General features: G+C 44.5%; 1 protein-coding gene across 1 annotated transcript in view; it reads left to right on the top strand.

Annotated features, from left to right (window-relative positions):
• Positions 1-24,524, top strand: part of kif20ba (kinesin family member 20Ba) — a 44,839-nt gene that overhangs the window by 9,339 nt on the left and 10,976 nt on the right. Inside the window, exons 17-30 of the mRNA XM_070977602.1 lie at positions 258-453; positions 1,078-1,262; positions 3,421-3,897; positions 4,138-5,324; positions 6,481-6,619; positions 6,882-7,004; positions 7,224-7,284; positions 7,391-7,516; positions 7,965-8,095; positions 8,370-8,525; positions 9,040-9,216; positions 11,400-11,525; positions 12,549-12,656; positions 13,000-13,209. Coding sequence (XP_070833703.1) covers positions 258-453; positions 1,078-1,262; positions 3,421-3,897; positions 4,138-5,324; positions 6,481-6,619; positions 6,882-7,004; positions 7,224-7,284; positions 7,391-7,516; positions 7,965-8,095; positions 8,370-8,525; positions 9,040-9,216; positions 11,400-11,525; positions 12,549-12,656; positions 13,000-13,209 — 3,402 coding nt within the window. The remainder of the gene's footprint in view (positions 1-257; positions 454-1,077; positions 1,263-3,420; positions 3,898-4,137; positions 5,325-6,480; positions 6,620-6,881; positions 7,005-7,223; positions 7,285-7,390; positions 7,517-7,964; positions 8,096-8,369; positions 8,526-9,039; positions 9,217-11,399; positions 11,526-12,548; positions 12,657-12,999; positions 13,210-24,524) is intronic.

Raw genomic sequence — 24,524 nt, forward strand, 5'->3', positions numbered from 1 at the left:
ACAGCCTGCCATTAAAATAATAATGATTCCCGCTAGAGGCACTTTGTGTGCTGTGAGAGCAAAAGGAATTGCAAGGTTTCGACGGGCTGTTTGATCTTTTTGACATCCTATTTTAATTAACCGCAGAAATTGATGCGCAGCTACTCGAGCAGGTATCGTGTTTGAGGATACTCTGACAGGTGTGGCTGAAACCTGAATGCTCTGACTGCTCACTAAAATCTCCGCCTGGTTTTTCTGATGTTTGCTTGCCGCTACAGGACAAATCTCTGGACTCCCACTCCTCTGCTTTGGCAGGCACGGAGATGGCCGCCGAGGCTGCTCATGAATGTCTGGGCTCGGGTCGAGCAGGAGCTCAGGGAGACAGAGGAGACGCTGTGGAGGAGCCGGAGGGGAAGGTGCTGCTTAATGAGCCCCAGCAGGAAGTCAGAGAGCAGATGGCTCACAAACACAATGGTAAAATAAAAAAAACTTCTGAATCCATCCATTAATCTGTCAGAAGGGCAAATGAAAGAGGAAACTACAAACTGAGCGGCTCTGCTTTCAGTTATAGTTTGTGGATTTTAGAGGACTGATGCACATTTATAAATACTCCCAACATCCAAAGGCATAAGTTCATGGCCTCTGTGCGTGTTTTCTGAGATCCAGCACACATTTAAGGACCAGTTCACCCATATCCTCTGTATGTTTCTCAAAAAAGTTCATATTTTTCATTAGAAAGTAGCTGTAAAGACAGCTGTTCCCACTGCAGCCTGTGGGTTGTTACAGAAACTGACATGTATGTTTTCATTGTTTGTGAGCAACGCAAATGAAATTACCACATCAACCTCAATCCCCTCATTAAATAAAAACAGAACAGAGTTATCCACAAACATGAAGGCTGTGCAGAACATTTCAGTGAGACAGCCAAATGAAAGACAGCATTAGACTGTTATCATTGACAGTAACAACTCATTTTATGTCGAAATGTCATGCTCTAGAATACAAATGTCAGTAATCGAATCACTCTGAGAGTTGGATGCAGTGACAGTGCGTCACCTCCGGCCTACTTCTCACATCCTGTTTTGTGCTACTTCCCAGGCGAGGCCAGTGGAGGAGAGAAAGAAGAGAAAAGGAGGCATCTGCTGCAGCTACAGGAGAAGTCGTTCGAGGCTTCCCACCTGGAGAAACAGCTGGGAGACCTGCAGAAGGCTGTCGAGCTGGGCTCACGGGGCCACGCTTTGCTGGTCGAGGACGGGTGCTCATGTGAAAGAGAGCAGTTGCAGGTAAGGAGCACATAATCAGGCGGAGGTGCTGAATATCCAGAGAGGAAAGCAATGCCATCACTGTCGTCACAACTCTTAGTCGAGCCAGTGGTCAGTAAACGCCGACCTGAGCTTAGTTAGCATGAGCTCATCTCTTACACTGTTCGGGTTATGGTTCGTTTTGTCCAGAGAAAGATGTATTTGTTTCCTTAACACTGCTTTGCGGCTCTCTTAATGTATGCTGCCACAGGCCTGTGATATTGACCAATGAGCATTTCCACTAAATCACGTTAATGTCTTTTTCAGTGGTGCCTTGGCAACAAGATGTTTGCCTTTCGTTTTATGCTTTTATAGATTCATGGAATTGAAGGTGGGGTGAGTCATTCCAGAGAGTTATTGTTGATTTTTGCTGGATTTAAAAATCAATGACTATTTCCTCACACACTGCACTGTTCCAACCATTCGGCAACAGGTGGCGCTTGTGCACAGGACAAGGGCTGGAGAGATGGGAATCTGCTTTCTTCAGCAGTTGCTCAAACAACGCTGTGCAGTAGGACATTGGCATTGGCCAAAAAACTGCAGACTGACCAGCTGTTGGTGTGTTTATTTCTGTGTGACAGGCTGTTTATTTAGGTCTATACATATTGATTAAAAATATCTGAAGCTTCTCACCGTCTGTGTAAAGTTTATCAGGATCCCCTCTGGAGATCGCACAGCCCCGTGCTAATGTGCAGTCCAACTGTGAAGGAGGAGAGATGGCAATATCAACAGTGACTCATCCCACCTTTAAACCAATGACCTGTTCACAGACTTGACTTTCTTCCCCAGGCTGTCACTGGCCTACATAGTACCCACTAAGCATGGATGTCTGAGGCTGATTCATATCGAACGGCTCATTGGCCTCAAGTCTTACTGTAACAGTAAAGGTACTCAATTATAATATATCATCACTACGAAAAAATATATAACAAAAATGTCAGTAATCCTAATTAACATGCACATCGCGTATGGTTGCATATCCTCAGAGACAAACACTCCAATAGCATCAGTTGTTTCTTTGGCCCGAATCTCCAGTGAGAGGCTGCCTGAACGCTGTGGGGAGGACTGGCCTTCCAGTCTGTGTTTGTCTCATTCTGCTCATTGGTACTTTTTCAATTCAATTCAATTCAATATACCTTTATTAGTCCCATCCATTTTCCATGCTGCTTATCCCTTTTGGGGTCGCGGGGGGGCCGGAGCCTATCTCGGCTGTCAACGGGCGAGAGGCGGCGTACACCCTGGACCGGTCGCCAGCCAATCGCAGGGCACATACACACACCATTCACACTTACACTCACACCTAAGGGCAATTTAGAGTCACCAATCAACCTAATGAGCATGTTTTTGGTCTGTGGGAGGAAGCCGGAGTGCCCGGAGAGAACCCACGCATGCACGGGAAGAACATGCTTCACACAGAAAGGCCCGACCCGGGAATCGAACTGCAACCTTCTTGCTGTGAGGCATCCGCACTACCTGCTGCGCCACCGTGCAGCCCTTTATTAGTTGCGCAAGGGGAAATTCCAATTTACAGCAGCATCAGTAAAAGATAGATTAGATAGATGATGTTGTGGTAAATCGCATGTTTGAAGTGCTTCCTGATTTCAGTTGAACGATGTCCGCGTACAGTTGTCATCCTACCAATGTTAGCCCATTTTAGCTTTAACTAACCAGGAAGCCGTAATGCTCCCATACAGGCGGGTGTCATGGGAGGATCCTCTAGCTCTGGTCTCTCATTTGTGTTTGCCATGCAGATGCCGGTGCTACCACATATAGCATGCTAGTTGGCTTAGCCAATCTTGTAGACTACAACTAGTACACTGCCAAGACTTTCAGGGTAAAACTTGTGCTGTAGAATTGCTGTTTTGCATGTGTGAGTAATAGACATCAAAAGAATATTTTGATAGTAATTGTTTGGGTCATGGGATGTGAACCAAACGTCCAGTGCTCAGTGGTTTGGAACAAATACACATACCGTTACGCCTCTATCTTTTGAAGTAACAACTTAAAACATGAAAAGCCTCTTTTTAAAACAACACCTGCAACGCATCTCTGTTCTCAGTGTTGCTCCCCACCCTTGTTAAGTCCATTCAATGCTGTTTAAACTTTAAAATAGGAATTAATCAATACTCCTCCCACCCAGGAGGCACTGGCTGCCCTTGAGAAGGAGAAGAGAGGAAGAGAAGATGCCCTCGCTGCTTTGGGATATCAGACTATGGGAAAAGAGGAGGCACTGGCATCCTTAGAGGAGGAGAGGAAAGCGAGGGAGGAGGCCTTTGCCACACTTGGGGAGCTAAAGAGAAACAAGGAGGAGGTGCTAGCATCCCTCGAAGAAGAGAAAGCAGGCAACGTGAAGGCCATGGCAGCCCTTGAAGCTGAGAGGAAAGCCAAGGAGGAGGCCATTGCAGCCCTTGAAGAAGAGAAGCAGAGCAAAGAGGAGCTGCGTGCTGCTCTTGGTGAAGAGAGGTGTGGCAAAGAGGCCGCTCAGTCTGCGCTGGAGGTCACCAGGAAGGAGGTCAGCGCGCTGGCTGAGGAGAGAGGAAAGAGGCAACAGGAGAGTGATGCACTTCGACAAGAGGCCAGAGAGCTGACCGCCAAACTCGAAGCTACAGAGTGCCAGGTAGGCCACAGTGTGATTTGAACTTTTTGGCCAAATTTAACAGTAAATCCACTGCCCCAAAGAAGGGAAGATATAGCTGAAAATGTTACTGGCAGGAGAATTTCATGCTAGTTCAGTTCTTGGCTGCTCTGGGTCTGACATAATAAGAATAATAATTATAGGATAATGTTCTAATGATGTTTTTTTGTGTTGTTACTGCTACGAGAGTGAAATAAGTGATATTTGTGGAAATTACCACAGGTGACCGCAGAGACAGAGAGAGCTGAACAAGCGCTTGTCCAACTCCAAACTGCTCAGGCACAACTGGACGAACAGTCCAAGAAGATCGTGGAGAAAACTTCCCAGATCCACACCCTGACGCGTGAAGTTCAGAGCCTGAAACAGGAGCTGCAGACTTCAGCGACTGGTGACAGTGATCGGCTGAGGGATGAAGTGTCAGAGCTTAGGAGGAGTCTGGCTGAGGAAAAGGATAAGAATGAGAGCCAACACAAACAAATGCTGGAGCTGGAGCAGGAGCTAGCGCAAGCAAAAGAACAGCTGGCACACCGACAGCTGATCTCTGACCAGCAGCAGGAGCAGTTTACCGAGAAGCTGAATCAGCAAGAAGCCGCTTCAAAACGGCAAGCTGAAGAGCTGAGAAAGAAGCTTCAGGAGCAAGAAGAGACGTCGCAGCAGCCACTGGATGAGCTCAGATCCAAGCTCGAGTGCCAGGAGCTCGCTTCCAGAGAGGAAGTAGAACAACTGAGAGCAGAACTCGAGGAACAAAGGCAGACCTTCGAGAAGCAGGTCGAGGTTCTCAATGAGAAGCTGCGTGAACAAGACGTGATATCACAGCAGCAGTTGGAGGAGTTAAAATCCAAACTGAGTGAAGAAAAAGCAACCTCCGGCAAGCTTTTAGATGATTTAAAGCAAAAGCTCAGCGAGCACGAGCAAACCACTGAGCTGCTCCAGGCAGAAAGCGAAGAGGCTCGGATTCAGGTTTCAAACATTTCCTCTGGCTCTGCTGCTCTCAAGAGGTTGAACTCTGATCTCCAGACTGAGGTTGCATCCCTGAGAGCAAAGGTCTCCAACATAGAAGAAACTAAGAAGTCTCCCCGCAAAACTGAAGCTCAACAAGCCTCTTCAGAGACAGAGAGGATGCTTAAAGAAAAGGACAGACAGGTGGAGGAGAAGCTAGCTGAGTTAGAGAACGCGAAAGAGAGAGAGGCGGAGCTGCAGAGGAAACTGCAGGAAAAGGAGGCGCAGGTGACATCGCTGGAGAAGAGCTTGCGCGAGGTGCAGGAGCGGCGGGAGGAGGAGGAGAGCCAGGCAGTCATTGAGGCGCGGCGCAGGGAGGTGGAAAGGCGCAGGGAGCTCCTGGCTGTGGCACATGAAGCCATCGCCCAGAAGGACGCCGAGCTGGAGAAGAAAGCTGAGGAGATCAGCAGGTAGGCGCTTATTTCCTTTCAAAGTCCGAAATTCCATCTGTTTACACTGAGCCCAGCCCTGTTTACGGTCAGATGTCTTACTTGGATACTTACTGGATTACCCTGTTATGTTATGCTTCTTTGATGTCACAATCAATTTTATTGATATAACTCAATATTGCAAATTTACCTCAAGCGGCTTTACAAAGTTTACAGCATACAGTCCATCCTTAGACCCTCTGGTCAGTTAAATCTCAACATCCACATGCTCACTCAGACCTTCTGATGATGCTAAACCTGGGCTCTGATTTTAAATGTATCCCAGGACTTACCATTTATCCTGGGGTAACAAATACAAGTTTTGCATGTGGTTGAGCAGTTCAGGTCAGCCTGGAGCTGAGAATATTTCTGTAATGATAGTAAATCTCTCTCTGGTTTAGCAGTCCAAGTATTTAACCTCTGTGGGGTCGTTGAAACCACTTGGGTGTGGCAGCTGTGTCACATGTGTAAACGATGTTAAATCTCTTGAGAATGGCTGAAAGGACAGCGCTGTAGTGGGATCAGTGGTGTAGGAGAGGACGAGGTCTACCGTTTTTTTAATGGTAGGCTGCTGCTTACCTGCTTATCTTTTAGGACTTTATAGTGTGTGATAAGCAATGTGAAACGAAGCCTGAAATACACAGGATAGCAGTAATAACACACCTGAATGTCTGATGATTTTCCTCTCCAAGTCCCCTCATGAGACAGGTTTTGAAATGAGATTTTGTCTCTTGCTTGTTCTTTAACCTTTCCTATGCACAAGACTCATCTGTAAAACAAGTGACTCAACAGTCAGAAACAAGTCTTGCTGTGTTGTAATTCATCCATTTTCATTTGTGTTGCGTCCCGTTTTCTGATTCTCTGTCAGTCAAAAGGCACTTAAGAAATGTCTGTTTAACTCACTGAAACAAACTCTCGTTATGTATTTAGAATTATAGGCTTCACAATAAATGAAGAATAATTGAGATCAAAACCATTTCCTTTGTCAAAGAATCCTGATGTGCTTCCTCACAGAATGCTTTGTTTGTTCGCCCCCTGGTGTCACTGCAGAGAACAATACGTCGGGGCTCAGCACGGGTGGTGCTCTGGTCACAATATACTGGTAGCATGTCACTGTTATCTTGTCTCACCCTCCCAGACTCAAGGAAAATGCCAAGCAGGAGTCAGACAAAGCCAAGAGCCTCAGCCTCGACCTTCAGAGGAAAGAGGACGACACTTCAGACCTCAAAGAGAAACTAGCCGACTACAAGAAGCAGATCCAGCAAGTCCAGAAGGAGGTAGAAACAAAACGTTGTCTTATGACAGAGTTAGAAACTGAACTGCCAGTAGAAATGAGTGTTTTAATACATTTACAGATAGATTTCATGCTTCAGAGACAGAAGCTTCTCTGGCAAAGACAGACCAGTGTGTTCAGAGAGCAGACAGGAGCTGAAGCACACGACACACTTTGCTGCACCGTGTAGGAGTTCAGCTCAGAGAACACATTAATGTGGATACTGGCTGGACACTCATATAAACAGCAGCCTTTCTTTTCTCAAGATCTCAGCCATGAGAGAAGAGGAGAGGGCTTTGAGGCAGAAGCTGTCTGACATGGAGAAGGCCAAGAAGCAGCTTCAGTCCGACCTCGCCAGTAGAGACAGAACCATCCAGCAGCTCAGAGTGGTGAGATAATCCCTCTTTCACTTTTCCCTTTACCACACCACGTCTCAAGGCTTTCGCTCCGTCTGCCCGCCCAGAGAAGCACCCTCTTCCTGTTGTGTGCCAATCAGCAATGCAACAGATTTCCCTAAGACTGCCTCCATACTGGTCTGCCATCTTCATGCTTTCCTCCTCTCTTCATCTTCATCTCCACCTCCTCCTCCTCCTCCTCCTGCCCTTTAGGAACAATCATCTGACACCAAGTCTGACCAGACGCTCCCGCTCTATCAGCAGGCCTGTAAAGGTAAAAGATGGTGTCTTTGTGGAAAGAAGTCTGCGTGGCCACTCTTTTGGGGGGCTGCAGCTAATGATAATTGTTTGGTCTTTAAAAAGCCTTTTATCACTCGTAGACCTTGAAGCCAAGGAGCGTGTGATGGAGGACATGCGCCTGGCTCTGACGGAGCAGGAGGAGACGCAGGACCAGATGGAGCAGGTCTTGGAGGAGAAACTTAACCTCATCCAGGAGCTCTCCAGCGGTAAGTCATGAGATGTTAAAAATCAAAGAAAGAAAGCAAACAGACATTTTGGAAAGATTGTGGATTTCGTTGTTTTGAGTCAAAAAGGGGTTTGGCCCATGGACAGCTTAGTGTAATCCTCTTATCCCTGCAAGCTGCGGGAAAACAGGAATGTTTATAAAAGACAGTAAATGAAACCGACTGGACACCGAGTCTGGAGGAAGCTTGTGCTTTCTCACAGCCACAAGACATTTTAATTGGATGCTGAAGTCAAGTCAGACAGTGTTGGTTTCACTGTCAGGACAGAAACACAGAGTGAAGAATCACCACAGCGAGATCCACGCATGAACCGAGAGGCGAAGAGAAAGGCCAAAACACGACCTTATTCTGTTGTGAGCAATAAGAAAAAGTGCTTTTCTCATCTTTGAACAGTTTTCTGGTTTTAATTTTGTGGTTTTGACCGTTGCAGAGGTGGAGAAACTGAAAGGGATGTTGTTGCATCAGGACCGTGGAAACAGCACAGAGCGTCGAGACGGCGGCCTGTCAGATGAAACCAAAGAGGCCAGACAGGAAGCTGCCCAGGCTCAGGAAAGCTTGAAGGTAATGACAGGAAGTTACTTTCAAATGTTGTTTTAGATGGCAGGACCAGATATGAAGTCAATTTGTGTAATTTGACTGAATCACACAAGATCACATTCCAATCGGAATATTGATGATTAATAGATAATTCATCTCAAATATATATCAAGAATGTTTTTCCACGTTGAACAATTGATAATCTACTTCTGTTCTGTCAGACAGGCCTCTGCTGTTTATCGGTTGTGTGAAATGAGAAGAGATAAATCTTCAGTTTGTGTCGTTTGTATGTGTCCAGCTGTGTGCAGAGAAACACCAGGCCGAACGCAAAAGGTGGCTGGAGGAGAAGCTGTCCCTGATCGGCCAGGCTAAAGAGGCGGAGGACAAGAGGAACCAGGAAATGAGGAAATTTGTCGAAGACAGAGAACGCTACACCCGGCAGCAGAGCCAGTTGGTAAGAAAGGGATGAAATGCAAACGTGATAAACATGTCGGCAGCTTCCACAAAGTGGCTCCGGGTCTCAGAGCGGAGGGCCGAGGCTGCACAGACGACCGACCATCTGATTTGGTTCAGTTATGTTTTCTGCCCCACTTGTTGGTGTGAGAAAAGCACATTTCTCATTTTTCATTCATCCAGCAGATTTATTTTTCGATGTTCTGTCATCATTTCCGCCTCATTGGTACAATGCTGGCGGCAGGGTGGGAAATGAGCTTTTTAAAATGTGAACGTTTACGGTCACTGACAGATAAATGTCCAGATTCATCAGCTGCTCAGTCGTAAACCATTATTTTGTTTCTGAAATGAACCAGCAGCTCTCATTTACCAGCATTTGGTGGCTGGCACTGATTTCCCACCCTGACTCTAGAGCTCAAATATTATCATTTTAGAGTTTTTGCTCACACACACATGCAGTACTAAACCAGTATTTTACACCGTGTACTCTGCATGTACATTTTCCTCTTTGTCAGGAGTCCTTGTCATCCCAGCTGGCGGAGAAGGAGCAGACCATGGAGAAGTGGAGGAAGGAGAGAGACACTCTGGTTTCGGCTTTGGAGGTCCAGCTGCAGAAGCTTCTCACCAGCCAAGCAGAGAAAGACAAAGTCATCCAGCAGCTACGCCAAAATACCACACAGACGCCACAAGAGGTCAGTATGGCGTCAAGATGATAAGAGGCGCGGGGAGCACACACTGAAGACGTAAGCTGTCACAAGTGGCTGCTTTTTACATCGAAGAGACCGACCACAAGAATGTGGGTGAAACATCTCATAACGTTAGATCTGCTTGAGCTGAAGGGGAGGAGGAAGAAGGTTAAAGAAGGTTCTTTAAGGCACAAGTGACTATTTCAGAAAATGGATGAGCAGCATAAGTCTCTAATCTCTTAGTCAGATGACATTCCTCTTGTGAATAAAGTCCTTTGGCTTTAATGGATTGTTCAGCCGTCTGCAACACAAGCTAAACAAACGTGGCTGCTCTCCTCTGTTTGAAATGTCCTGGTATGTTTAACCTCTGCAGACACTCCAATCAGTGATGTCAGAGCAATTGGTTCTCATCATCTGTCGAGGCAAAACACCTGCTGTGACAGTATTGATCGGGGTTTAGCCAGAGGTGAAGCTTCAGTGAAAGGTTGAACCCACAGAGTGCACTGCATCAACAGTTTTCTGCCCCATTTCGTTCACTGTTGATTTACCTTTTAGATGGGATTTACTGGGACAGCAGAAACCTATTGTTGTGCAGGGAGGGAGGCTGAAAAGCATCTGTCAGCCAGCAACATTACCGAATCACTCAAGAAGGGAGGGAGGGAAGGGTCACTGCTCAAATGCAGTTTGTCTGAAAACTCCTCAGATGAAGATGAATAAGAATTCCTCAGTGTTTTTATGAATGAGTTTCTGTGGTGTTACCCAGCAGAGGAGTCTTGGTGCAGAGATTCTCTCAGTTTTGTCACAGTTGCAGAGATTTTGGGTTTCTCGTTTGATTAGTTCCATTTTGCACTGCTAACGTGGAGCCATATCTGTGTTCCACATTTCAGTATCTGGCACGTTGCTCTCTCACATTTTGTCCTCTCACAGCTTTTGTGTGGTTTTCAGAATAACACAGTTTCTTGCATTGTGAACAGACAGCCTGCCTTGGATAACTGCAGGACAGACAGCGTGAAGGGCAGGCTGGAATGATTCACCACATTAAACCGATGCCACGCTCAGTGTCTCATATGACTGTATTGATTTAAACTTTTGTATCAGGCAGAATTTGGGTGAGAATTGCAGCTAATTTAATGCAGGCCTTTCTATCAGTTAAGCCACAAATGACACGAAAGACACAGCAGAAGAGTCCAAACTGCAGCTTGAATCATACGACTTTATCAATAAATAAGAGCTCAGGTAGGATGCTGTCATGGTCCTCAACATTCGCCTTAGACTCGTGCAAAGATTCCTTTTTACAACCAGCATTTCATCACACTGCATACTGTAGTGTTTCACACTGATTATTCATATTTTAGACATAGATAGCTTAAGCTGGTCAGTTAAATATGTCTGTATTGAATTAGGCTGTTCAGAGAGCTGTTTCTGTTATTCCCTTCTCTTCATTTATGTAAATGGGGTCTTGCTTGCTGGAGTCACGAACAAAGTGTATTACCCCAGCATCACGGGTCAGTTCAGAGGACACGCTTATTACCACACTTTTCCTTCGAGATTTGAAGCCAACTGTGTCCACATCTGAGAACGGTTGATGTCCATGATTGAATACTTTTGGAAACCTTTCAAAGTTTCACAGCAGCTACAGCAGAGTTGTCCTTTTATTCGTCTGTTTCGTCCATAAGTCGCTCCGTGCCAACACTATATTTTGCTGCAGGATCATGCTGTCGTCTGTCCGAGCTAACGCACGTCGAGTTGTCAGGGTGACATGGGAGCGAGGGCCCACAGTCAGCGGTGCACTGGAAGCAATTCCATCATGTGTTTCACATACAGCGCAATCATCCGCTTTCAGTTGTCCACTGATTGTGTTGTCTTGTACATTTGTCTGGGGATGTTGGTGTTGGTGTCTGTATGTGTTTCTGTGTTCGCTCCAGATGGAAACACCAGCTTCCTGTAGATCATGATTACGCTGTGTTTGTACATCCAGTATGCACAAGCGCCTTGTCCTTAATTGAATGAGATGAATATTTCTTTTTCACTTTTGTTGATGTTTACCAATAAATATCAGTCATGCAGCTGGTCCAAAAAAACAATCATTTGAGATTCCCAATGTTGGTTTCTATTGCATGAATGTTTTGGAGCTCTGTATAACATTTTAACAGAAGTCATCCTCAGTGCTCATGAACTTCCTGTTGCAGAGCGGTGGAAGTGGTGTCAGCGTGGCCGAGATGCAGGCGGCTCTGTCCGACAGGGAGGCCGAGATCCTGCGACTGAAGGAAGAGCTCAAGGCCTCGGCAGCCGAACGGGAGGACGCGGTGGCACAGGTCGGTCTTAAAGGAAGGCTGCACCCAAAATATGATCTTTTTAGTATCAAAGAACAACCTCTGCTTGCTTGAGAGGTCGCTGTTAAAAGCTCTGTTGTTTCATCCTTCAAAAGTAGTTTTGTATCATAGACAATTTATTTCTTCTATGCCAAGTTTCTTTAAACCACTGCATCATAATCAAGTTCTGTGGTGTCCATCCAAACTGTTGCTGTATTCCAAAGAACAGCAAAGAGAGATATATATCCAGAAAATTGATTGTATTTGTTGTGAAAGATGCCTGTGGTTTGCAGGATGGCAGGCAGTTTTACTTTTTCTCTCTTTTATATTTAAATTTCTCATTACTGATGTTTGTTTTTCCATTTGCGCTCAGGTGAAGCGTGAACAGGTCAGAGCGTGGGATAGACGTGGCTGAAGCACAGTTGTTGCTTGGTGTTTTAGTTTGAATCCTTGTTTTCCATTTTCTTTCAAAGCTTCTGTGTTTGTGTTTGTTTGTGCAGTGAGAATGTGACTGTGAATATAATAAGAGAGGAACAGAATTCATGGATTACACTCAGAGCACAAAGTTATGTCAGTGACACGGAAAACGTGATAGCCCGCCGGGCAATCGCCTTCACTTTATTTATTCATGGTTTGTCCTCAGGTGTTCTCCGTCTTCAAAGTGAACACAAATGTGGACAGCAGACCACAGACTGTTACTCTGACTTGGATCTTTTTGAGTTTCTTGTTTTGAACTTGAGTACAGCTTAACCACAAGGTAGAACAAGGATTGCTTGTCTCTCACTGTCCGTTGACATTGCTCGTCTTTAACCTTTGTTGATTCAACAGCATCTGCATGTAAGAAACAGGAGAGGCACTTTAAAATGTATGTGACAGTGTTTCATCTATATAGCATGGCCAATCTGAAATCCCTGGTCCCTTTGGTTGCACCCGGCAGAGAACTGTAGCATCAAACAATACAGGAAATATACGTTTCGGATATTTTACTCGTATTTATGATTCAGTTTCTTACTTATGCTGTGACAGACCGAAAGCAGTGAGAGCCCTGCTGCACTGGTGGGGAAACCCACGACTGAAGCCATTAAAGGGAAGTCACGAGAAACGAGGGATACCAGAGCGTCAGTCAGCAGTCAGGTAAGACAAACCTGCACACTTGATTATGTGCTGAAGGCTGTGTGTCATGCAGGATCTCAGTTTTCTTTTTTTAAACACTCTTTCACAAGACACATTAGCACATAAGCATTTCAGAGGTTGCCAGTGATGAGTGGGCAGTCAGCATTTGGCAGCCTGAACCCTTTCGGATGCGATGTTGCTCAGCAACAGTTACAAAGATGCAGATGCTTTGGCTGCTGTGGCAACTGACCCGAGCACCTCGTATGAACAGGCAGACCAGCCTGCATCCACTGACCCAGACACATTCCTCTCTTGAGCGACCACGATGTGACCCTTAACCCGAAAATCATGTGTGGCCCCACAGGGATCGGCCGGCTATCCGTCAGTGCTGGACTCCTCTGAGATTTCCACAGAGAACGGCAGGACGAGCCGCTTCCCCCGACCAGAGCTGGAGATCTCCTTCAGCCCTCTCCAGCCAAATCGGATGGCTCTGCGCCGCCAGGGAGAGGAGAACGCCGTCACCGTCAAAATCACCCGCTCAGCACGCAAGAGGAAGAGCGGGGAGATGGAGAAGGTAAGAGCCAATCAAGCACAAGCAGCTCGTCCACTCAGTCACCAGTTTTTGTATTTAAATGAAGCCAAAGGAAAATTAATAATTAGCAAATTTTGGATTGATATTCACTTTCTTATGTCTTGGCCCTTTGTGGATACACTTCCCACCATATGTGCCCAAAACCAGAATAACGGTGCATGTGAAAACATCCCTCTGTATGAATGTGTATTTGTACACCATGTTCCCCTCTAGGTTCCCTAAAAATAAATCCTTCCTAGAGAGGAAAAAAACAGCTGTGCAATATGAGATGGGCTCTTTCAGAGTTCATCTTTCACACATTCGGTGCAGAAAATGTCACCATGAAACCTTTTCCTCAGCCCCTATCAATCCAGCACCGGTAGTACAGGATTGTCTTACAGCAGTTGTATTCCAACTGCAGCTGTTAAAAATGGATGCACTGAGGCTGTCATTGTGCGGGAACCATGGGACTTCAGGGTCTTTACCTCTGAATCTGGCAGGAGAGCCGCATTTCTTGTGATTCCTCCTTTGTCTTTCTCTTTTCATCCTTCTGTTGTCTGTGTCTGTTGTCTTGCCATGCATGACACACTAAATTCAACAACAATCAGCCAAGTGTGTCGTCTGCTCTGCAGAGCACGTCAGAAACATGTTTTCTTGTGTGTGTTCAGCTCACTTGTCGGCAGATTTAACGCCTGGTCCAGCTACAACTGGAGACTGCTTTCATAATGTTTGATCTGCTGTTAGCAAACTGTGGTTCCACATCCACACTCCTGAAAGGAAACATACTCTCTGGACTTGTTCATTTTGGGCAGAATACTGTAAATTCAAATATATAACTGAATTATAAAATAAGACACATATTCAGTTGTGGAAAAAAGCAGCACTACCATGGTAGCTGTTCTCGAGTGGTCCACTGCATTGAATGCACTTCATGATGGACAGGAGTCACAAGTCTGAAGGTTTTGTACACCTGTGAACTAAAAACTTCTCAGACTCCTCACTCTACTGGCAAAAGATCTGCAGCAAGTGATAGTTAGTGGCAGAGCAGATGTGGCAGACAGTAATCAGTGCGGCAAGACTAGGAGCGCTCAAGACAGTCAAGACACTCATAAAAACACATATGGTATTGAGTGTGAGAGGGAGATGTGGTTATATCTGCAGGCTCTCTGGATGATCTATGGTCGGGTGGCCTGGGTCGTAATAGCTAACATTGTGATTAATAGCGGATGAGTTTTGGATAGGTGCACAGCGGGTCACCTTCACTGGTTATTCAAGTCTCCGGACACACCGACAGGATGGTCAGGATCTAATGTCACTTAATGCTGTGTTTCTGCACTTCTCAAAGGTTGCACACAGTCCAGGGTTAGGAATACAGCAGCTGTCCTCCTGATAAATCCTGAGCTCCATCAGCGCTGTCTGAAAAATTTATCTCCGAAGCTAAAAGTTTAATTCTGTTTCCTCTGGAGAGTTTCCTCCTTCCTGTCAAGTGTATAACTGCATTTTTTAGCGTTGGTGCTTAAATCCTGCATAATATCCTGCAGTGGTGTTACTGCATGCAGTGTTTGAAATGACTGAAAGCAGCCGCTCTAATCATCAAAAACTCTAAAACACACAGTCATCACCTGGAAAGCTTGTGCTGCTGGACATAATTTAAAAGGCTGTATGGCTACGGGGACCAGGAGAGGATTCGGGTCACTAAAGCTGAGAAAAGAATTTATGCATAGGTGCAGATTTGGATGACATCAGAGACTAAATGACGCTTAAACTATGCAGAGACTCTCAGCATAGTTTTTTATGACATGGCTTATTGGTGCAAGCATCAACCCGCCAATGTGCTGGAAAGCCATCTGACATTTACTCGTCAAATGGAGAACTGACCCAGATTTGAGGTCTGGCAGGTGTAAATTTCGGACCCTGGCAATGATATCGTCACTCATACGGACACAATTGTTGTCATATCCATGAGATAACCTGAGACCTGAGTTGTATTTAATTAACCATAAAGCCCAAGGTAAGAGGGTAGAAAGGTTTCTGTAGAAAGGCGTGATGACAAAACATGTACAACAGAGAATGCACACAGTTTTATTTACTGCTCAAGTACATAAGAAAGTCCATTATCATACTATTGTCCTCACCAGCAGCATTATGCCGTTGCCAGAAGCTCAACAAATGCAGTTTGATTCATGTGTAGGCAATGTGTGACTAGTACAAGTAACAAGGTCAACGAGCCAATCCCATCTGCGCCATTTGGAAACGGATTACGGAGTCTTCATCTTGTGAACTGGTCGATACCACAGCTGCTCTGTGAAACAAATTGCAAGTCACACATTGTCTTGAAAAGTAATCCCAGAGCAAACCAAACAGGCTCCATGGAAACGAGAGCAGGCTGTGATACTTGCACAGAAGCTCGCTGTAGGGAGAACAGGGTAAAGGTTGTTTTTAGGACACGTTTGCACTGGAATTTGATTAAATGCAGGGAGGAGCTGTGCTGTTTTGAGTAATGCAAGGGAACTAGGCTAATGCCTCCTCCCAGTGGCTCGTGACACTAATGTGTACATATACACAACTCAGAGGGAAACACATTTTACTATACAAAGCCTGTGTAATGTAAACATACCCAATCCCATGTACAGTACTTTAGAAAATACACTGCAGTATTTTAGCACTTGAATTGTCCCTATAATAGTGACTGTGACACTATATGATCACGATTACACGTCAATAAAGTTAATAAACGTCATTTTTATATCAGCTTTCATACAAAAATTACTGCTCAAAGTGTTTTTCAACAAAGAAATCACATGCAAGTGCTTCATCAAAAATGTATGTGAAATGAGATGGAGAATAAAACCTATTTGATAATAATAATAAAAATAAGATAGAAAATAAGGATGAAATAAGAACCTTTTTGTCTTTTACCACCGTGGCAGTCAGTAATTTGAGACTTGCAGGCGAGAACTCATGTTCGCACTCTAGCTATCAGCACCTCTGAAGCAAAACGAGCATAACAGTGTCTCCCAATTTCCCGACAGACACAGATTCACTCCTGGTCTTTATTAGCTGAAATAAGCCAGTTTTAGCCTACCCCAGATTATTTTACCATGGGTTTAACCTCACTGTGGGCATCATCTGTGTCAGGCGCAGCCTTCGCAGCCTTAAAGGAAGCACAGCAGTGCAGAAGAACAAGGCCAACAAACAAAAGTTTCAGACCTGCGAGTTAAAGGCTAAATTAAAGACATACGTTTTTAGCTTTCCTTTAAGAATATTCAGCGAGCTGCTTCCCTGATGTCTATCGGTAGTTTGCTCCAAAGCTTTGGGACATAATTGAGAAAGGCTGCATCCCTAATTTTCTTTCAGCTGTTGCTGGAAACCTTCAATATACCACTGGCGTTGTTCCTAAAGGCATACAGTGAACAAGGGATTTAGCGATGTAGCTTGTTCCTACCCCATTAAAGGTTTTGTGTACAAGGAGCAGGACCATAAAATCAATTCTAAATGTTACAGGAAGCCACTGCAGAGCACCTACAACTGGACTAATGTGAATGAGCTGAAGTTTCGGGAGTCTATAGCTGCAGCAGCGTTTGGCTCCGCACACATGTACAGTTGTGTGTCATCTGCATTACGATGATGTATGTTTGAACCAGTTCAAGACACATTCAGACAGACCAACCAACTGTTCAAGGCAATTGATTAAGACGGCCTGGTCAGTCATGTCAAATGCTGTAATGTAGTTACATCTTGTTTACAGAAAGTAGCCTTTATGTTTACCACACAATTATTAAATCATCATAGATAGAAAAGAAATGTGACCAAATCATGCAGCTGCACTAACGTCCTGAACATATTTCAATGTGCAGTCAGTCAGTGGAGCAATTGTGCAACCTAAGATCTTTGGCCTTCAAATAAACAATATATAAAGCATATTTTCAAACTATTTTTTCTTCAAAATTGTGTAAAAGATTGCCTTTAATGGTGTTAACATTACACCACAAGCTATTCCAGTGTGTGCAGTCTATCCAGTAGATATAGTATGAACCCTACGGTACAGATAGTGATAGACATGCATCATCTCTTTATGGCTGAGAGAAAACATTCTCATTAGTCATAAACACCAGTTACAAGGAGAAACACACATGCACTCACTTAAGTGATAGCACGTGCATACACACACACACACTCTCCCCTCAGAGCACATTGAACCAGCATCAGAGGAACACGAGGTCGAGCACAGTTCACTTGTCACATCACCGTTCACTGTCTGCAAAGGTTAACGCTGGCTGCAGCTCGTCCGGCTCCTCTGCATCACAAATTATTCACTTTTCTTTTTCTTTTTGTGTCTTTGACAAATGACTGCATGTTTGTGTGCATGTGGAAAAATGGCAAAAATAAGAATTTTGTTTGAGATAATTTTCTACTACTCATTATGTCTTCTCACTGGCTTTATGAATTCAGAATATTAAATGTCCAAATACATGAAAGCTGAGGTATCTATGAACAAATAGCAGACGAGGCCAGTCAGTGTTTTCCTGCTGCTTCTTTCATTTAGCGCTCTAGATTATGGATTTAGTAAGTCATCATTAAATCCTTCCACTCCGTGTTTCCAAATCTACAGTAAAGCATTCTTGCTTGCACAGTAATATTAAATATATGTTTATAATCATTTTGGCTGTAAACACTGAATTTCCCTCTTTTGCAAAGTGCCCATGTGCTTGGAAATTGCTCATATTTTCTGATTTCTAAGGCATGAAAATAGCTTATGACAGGAATTCACTCGCATATGCCCAGTGTTTTAAGTTTACTACTGATAACGGTACTTTCATAGCAACTGCAACGTGAGCCGTCATTGAAGTCGGCAACTTAGTGCATGGCAAACCAGAATAACAAAGTGATGATATAAAGATGATATCAGAAAGGACTCCGTAGTCATGGAGGAGATGATCTTTGATGAGTTTAGAAGCTTACAATTGGTGACGGTGCATGTGGTCAATTTGGAAACAAAGTTTTGTCTTGCATATTTCTTTTTATGTGATATAACATCATCTAGCACTCCAAACGCATCAGCAATCTTAAACGCAGCACGGATGCAGCACCTACAGAAGCAGTTGGTTTCTTATGTTAGCCAGCAAAACACACTGACATTTATTTTTGTCAGCGTTGAATAATTTACTGACCTCCAGTCAGTTCATACTGTGATCATTTTTATTGTGTTATCCTTTTGGGAGATTTGTGGGAGTCCATGTAAGCTGCAGTTGAAGCACAAAAAATCCAAAGCAGTTATTGAAATGTGTGTTTTACACACACTAATGTAACGCAGTGCAGCACAATGGATGACACTTATTTCATCGCCTCCCTTTGATTACTCTGTTTACTTTCTCTTTTGGTGGTTGCAGCCCGTCTTATTGCAGGTTGACAGATAGAAATCAGTTTGACACTCTCGCTCAGGGACTTGTTGGCAATATTTTGACACCAATTTTCACACCTTCGTTGACAACAACAAACTTCCCTGAATAACTTTTTGTTGCCAAGGGCAAGGGTATGAATGCTGTGCAGATGCTATCAGAATATGGGTTACCGTGTTGAAAATAGTCAAACTGACAAAGCTGACTACTTTTCTTCAGGAAAATGTTGTTTGCAGTGATTTAGCAGATGCTCGTACATGTCATCACATCGCAGGGAAAAGCCAGCCAAAACTTATCATAGCAGCAGCTTCGTTCTGTTTTTTCCTGCAGCATTGCTCTCTGGAGCAGCATGGACAATCTGATGGTCTTAACACTTAAAATGTGTCAATTTACAGAAAAATAATTGTACATTTTATCAAAGTAAACAATTCCGGTGTGACCATTAAAGAGTACAAATAGTGAAAGACGTGTATTTTCATCGCAGCAGTCAGCAAATGTCGGTTTATATGTAAAGTAACCAGAGTTGTACTCTGATTTTATGGAAATGTTCTTGAGACTCCGTCTTCCCAGATGCCTTCTGACACTGCAGTCATCTTCATTCCACCAAAAGTGAACCTTGCTGAATAAAAGATGAAGATCATTTTAAGGTGGCACCAGGAGGAAAACTATTTAGAAGATGAATGAGGCAACTTTGAGATGCAGCAACTTAAAGTATGTTGCTCGCTCAAGTTTTTGATCAGCGGTTTGTAAAGAAGAGGTAAAAGAAGGAAGCCTTTGCATAAACAGAGCAGAGAATCATGTGACATTTTGCAGTACTAGTTCTGATGATACTTTTATTTGATATAGTACTTTAAGGAAGAATTGTTTTTGTGCCTTTTTTCAATTAACTAAACGAGGTGAAGCTCTCAGATCTGAAATGTTGTCTGAACACATGCAGCTAATCATCTAAAATCTGCAAAACTCATTTAAATCTGTAAAAATCTGATTAAAGAAAAATGAAAAAAATAAGATGTTACTTGATTAATGTAAACAATATAACTAGACATTCAATGCCCTGACAGTTTTGGAACTACGGACACAATTTAGTCGTTATATTCAAGTTAATATTGAGTCATTGAGTGTTTACATGCCAAACAATGTTCATGTCATTTAGTTTTGAGCCGCCTGTTCTTGTGTTTAGGATTAGTTTTGTTTTAAGGTGGTACTGATGCAGAATTAGCAACATTTAGTGAGAGAATGAGTCAACAAAGAACACTGTGGCAGAGGAAGTGGAGAAACCAAAACAGGTTTGTGAATGTGCCAAACCTGAAGTCGGTTTTATTGTTTTGCAGACTTTTGATGGATTCTCAAGAGACTTAAAGCAGTGAAGGGAAGGACACGTGTTACCGCACATCTCCCTCTTCAATATTAGAAAACCAGCTGTCGTGTGAGCTGCGCGAAGACGTGTTAGCGATGCACCTACATGCTCTGACTAAAGATCATTAGCCGGCACATTTTCAGCGACGTTCGTGTTACGAGTACTTCCTCGGTGTAACTAGCCTCTTTTGACGGTCTCTTTGGACCCTGCTGGTATGACGACACTTTCTCTTTTGATAGCAGTGGGAGTACTTAGACAGGGACGAAAGCTCTGAGATGAAACCCCAAAGTAATTCCACTAATGACTGCAGTACTGCTGACTGAGCCGGGTTAAAGAGAGAGAACTGGAACAGAAACCGAGCAGAGGGAGGTGTAATGAAAAGCCCACAAAAAGATGGAGGCGTTTGTGTTGGGGAGCGGTTCTACAGCACAGCCAAAGTGATGTGATGTTACATCACATTTTATTCTGGGATTTTGGGCACTTCAGTCAACATTTATGAACATGAACACATCTTTTTTAAAAAGGCAGTAAAAAACCAGCGAGGTGGGAAGCAGGCAGACTAATTCTGTGGGTACCAGATATATGTTGTCGTCCGTAACTGCACGACAATTACATGAAAAACCTTTGTATGCAAAATCCCAAATGTTTCAACAGTCTTCCACAACAGTGGAATTAAAGAAAAATCTAAAAATTGGTCATCATTGACGACAGTTTTTCTAAACCTTGAAAAAAATCCTCATAGAGATGGTCTGTGGTTTGGTTGTTTTTCCTCCCGTTCGTACACTTTGTTCTCTAACCAATATCTCTGCTCATGCTGCTGCAATGACCCAGTTTCCACTTGAAAAGCAATGGAGTCTACCTCCGTCTGAACATATGAGAAAGATGATAGCGGCTGTTTGAAGTGTCAAGGGCCATAAGGGTCATGGGAGTGTCAACACATAAATGACCCTGTCAGCCTTCATACAGTCGCCAGCCAAGAAAGGAGGCTGAAGTAGCGTTTTGTGCGCCACAGCAGAAAGAGGTGGAGGAGAAGGTATAGAGGAAACAAACGGGGGAGATGAGTTTCAAACCGAGACAGAAATGAGCCAAAATAAATTGAGGAAAAGGGTGCAGAGGGAGGTGGAGGCAGCGCAGAAAGAATAAATTGAGAGAGATTGGCTGGGGGTTAGAGGGGGGAAATGCCAGCCGGGGAGGAAGAAAGTGAAATGAAACAAGACAGAGAGGAAGGACAGGCAGAGAAAGACGGTGGAGAGAATACAGCCGTGGAGTGGAGGAAAGGGGAGAGAGCAGAGTGGAAAGAGGGGAAGGAAACATAAAAGTGGCAGGGAAGCAGAGTTGAAGCAAAGATGGGGGGGTGGAGGGAAGTTAGATGGCAAGATGAAAGAGGAGGGATTTGTGCGTAGGGTGGTTGGAATAGGAGCAGAGAGAATAAAAAGCAATGGAGGAGGGTAAGAAGAGGAAGCTGGCACGGCGGCGACAGTTACTACTGAGAGTTTAGATCTGAGTCTAAGCGTGCAGCCTGTTCTTAATGTACACATCCATTAACACCGCCTCTCCTTCATCTGCTCACAGATGTGTATACTTACTGTGCCACCACAGACCCGTCGACTCGTCTCATGTAGCCTGTAATTATTAACCCTCAGACACACGGTGCCATGATAAGTTTCCTTCACATTAGGAATTAAGACACGGGATGTGCTGATCAGCTGTTCAGTCATGGATTTATACACTCTCTAATGTGGCGTTGCCTGTAATTATTGCACCATAGAAAACCTTCCAAAATCTAAAGTCTGCGCATACGTTGTCTGTTTGCATGGTCACGTGCATGCACACAGCCACGCAGTATGAAGTGACACAGCCTGTACTTACTGAAATGTACCCTCCCCATTCACACAGTGTGTAATTGATCACAGCGAGCTCTCGCTGTCCCTCTCACACACAGTTTACACAGCCTGTAACAGAGGCTTTCTGCATCAGCCGTCATCACACAGGCCCTGTGGAGAAATAACTGCTGAACATACACACTGCTGAAACAACCCGGCAAGACAAAAACACCATTCTGCTGACTTAAGATTTACCCGGGGAAGTTCTGTATTTTTTAATTGTATCACCAGTTGCAGTGGACCATTTTGACAGAATAAGAATACCCCCGAACCTTTTTAAGTAAACACAGAGGAGTGTGGAAGTTGGACTTGGATTGATCACATGGACTCAAACATGATCATCTGACTTTCCATCTGCTGGATGTGTAAAACCAGAAATATCCAAATGTCATTTGCACCCTGCTGCTAATCTTGTGCTGCTGATGTGGTTGGGAGGCCAGACCCCCACCCCCATCGTGTAAAAATGTCCGATTGGAACCACAGGCGTGATTCCCATGAGCTCCGCTCAGAGAGTTCTGTATACTTTTATCAGACTCTTTTGAAACTGCCGTAGAGGTTGTTAGCGCACTGCACAATTCCCAGTATTGCTTCAGGCTCAGAGACATGCAGCACATTCGGCAGAGGCCGTTTCAGATCATCTGAAATTGACCCGTGGAGCACATCTCTGCCACATCCCTTCACTCCATCTCCCTCACTGCAGGTCTGTCCAGCCAAGAGGCAGCAGGACACAGGCAGAGAGCAGGTTCACCGCTGATTAATGGGACAGCACTAAACAGGCCGGCGAGGAGGTCAGGGACAGAGCGAGAGACACAGGACAGACAGACAGACGCCGATGTCCTCACAGCTTTCATCCAGAATGCAGATTTGCATTTTTTGAGGTCCATCAGCTGGAAACAACAATGCATCCATCTCACTCGGTCTCGCTCTTTAGCTCTTTATTAATTGGACGAATATTTACAGTGTGACTTTCTGTTCGGCTGCAGTTGTGATGCATCAAAACAAATGTGTGTGTGTGTGTGGGGGGGGGGGGGGTTGTGGTTTTTATTATGCTTTAGAGACGAGGAGGACATGACAGCACTGAGACAAAGAACAAATTCACTGTTAACTCGTCCTTTAACCTCTTTATAGATCTGCAGGTTGTGGTGATGTCTTTTGACTTGGATCACATTGTAAAGTGCAAGAGGACAATATTACAATGACCTTAATACTAAAAAATACTCCATTTTCAGCACTAATGGAGCATAGCAGAAAAACTCTTGCTCCTGGGAGCCTCGCCAGCACTTAAGTCTGTAACAATGCTTCCACTGCTTCTCTTCTGACTGTTTGTGTTTTTTCCCTTCAGTATGTTCCTCATGACTCTTCAATCGCTGCGTCTTGTGGCTTCGTCACAGACGGCAGCGGGGGGTGTGCACGTGCATGTACAGATACGAGCAAACAGTGATGTGAACACGTACTGTAGACACGTGCATATTAATGTCCTCCCTCTGTGAACGCACAGCAACATGAATCTCCAAACACACGGAGAGCATGCTGGTTTGAACATTTCACATCAATGCAGACACTTCTGGGTCCAGCAGAGCCAGACGAAGAGGCTCACGGTGGCTCCAGTGGCGCTTTGTATGTAATCCCATCAGGACATGAACATGTAAACTTTTAATGCTTCCTTTTAAGATAACACAAAGCGTCAAACTCTGTCAGTGCTTTCATCTCGTTAGTTTCTGAATAGATCATATGTTTTTTTGAGTACCGCTTCTCTTCACAGCGCCGTGAACAAACTGAACATGTGTGGTCAAACAGGCAGGTGTGCAATGCATGAATAACTGATCAAACCTCATTCAGCAGAAAAAGTAAATACTTCGAAACCGATCTTCAAGTAATAGTTTCACATTTTGGAAAATCCGCTTGATCTCTTTCATTTCGGTTGTTGGATTACAAGATCGAAGGCACTGCCATTTCGTCCAGTCAGTATGAAGCTAAAGCCAGCAGTCATTTTAGCGTAGCTTACTGGAAATACCGGAAACGGGGAAACAGCTCGCGTCCCTTCATGAAAATGCTTTCAGCACAACCTGAAATAGCTCCCTGGCCTGAACGACGCTCTAAAGTTCAGACTACAAACTCCAGCACAGCACAGAGATGCTCAGAGGAAGGTGGTCTGCTGCGCCTCATCAGCCTGGAGCTCCCAGCCGTGTTTACCACTGAGCTTATCATTGAACGTGCTCGGCTCCGGCTGTGAAGTTATTTTTTGACATTGCCGTTTTATCAGTGGTTCATTTTCAGACGACGTGTTTTCATGCATTGTTTCTCTTATTAAGTCCCGATGCTTCATTTAGGTTCGATGGTGGAGGAATGGGAGGAGGATGACCGCGACAATCAGCCTTTCTTTTTGTTTGAAGCTCCTTTATACAGTGGAGTGGAGGAGAAAGCATGAGTGTGCTTCTGTTTCTCAAGGGAATAAAACATCGTGATTGGTTGTCACTCATGCACGTCAGAGGAAGTTTGCACAAAGAAGTCACCTTCCCCACATTGTGCCGCTGGGCGCTGTGTGAGCCTCAGTGGGTGGTGCTGGCATCCCGTTTCTTCTCCAGTCTCTGAGTGGGAAATAGTTGTCCTTACCATCAGAGCCAAAGCAGTTTATTGGCCTGCACCGCTGCCACATGACGCCTGGAACGTGCTTCCAGG

The sequence above is a fragment of the Chaetodon trifascialis genome, chromosome 13, assembly GCF_039877785.1.
Source record: "Chaetodon trifascialis isolate fChaTrf1 chromosome 13, fChaTrf1.hap1, whole genome shotgun sequence".
NCBI lineage: Eukaryota > Metazoa > Chordata > Actinopteri > Chaetodontiformes > Chaetodontidae > Chaetodon > Chaetodon trifascialis.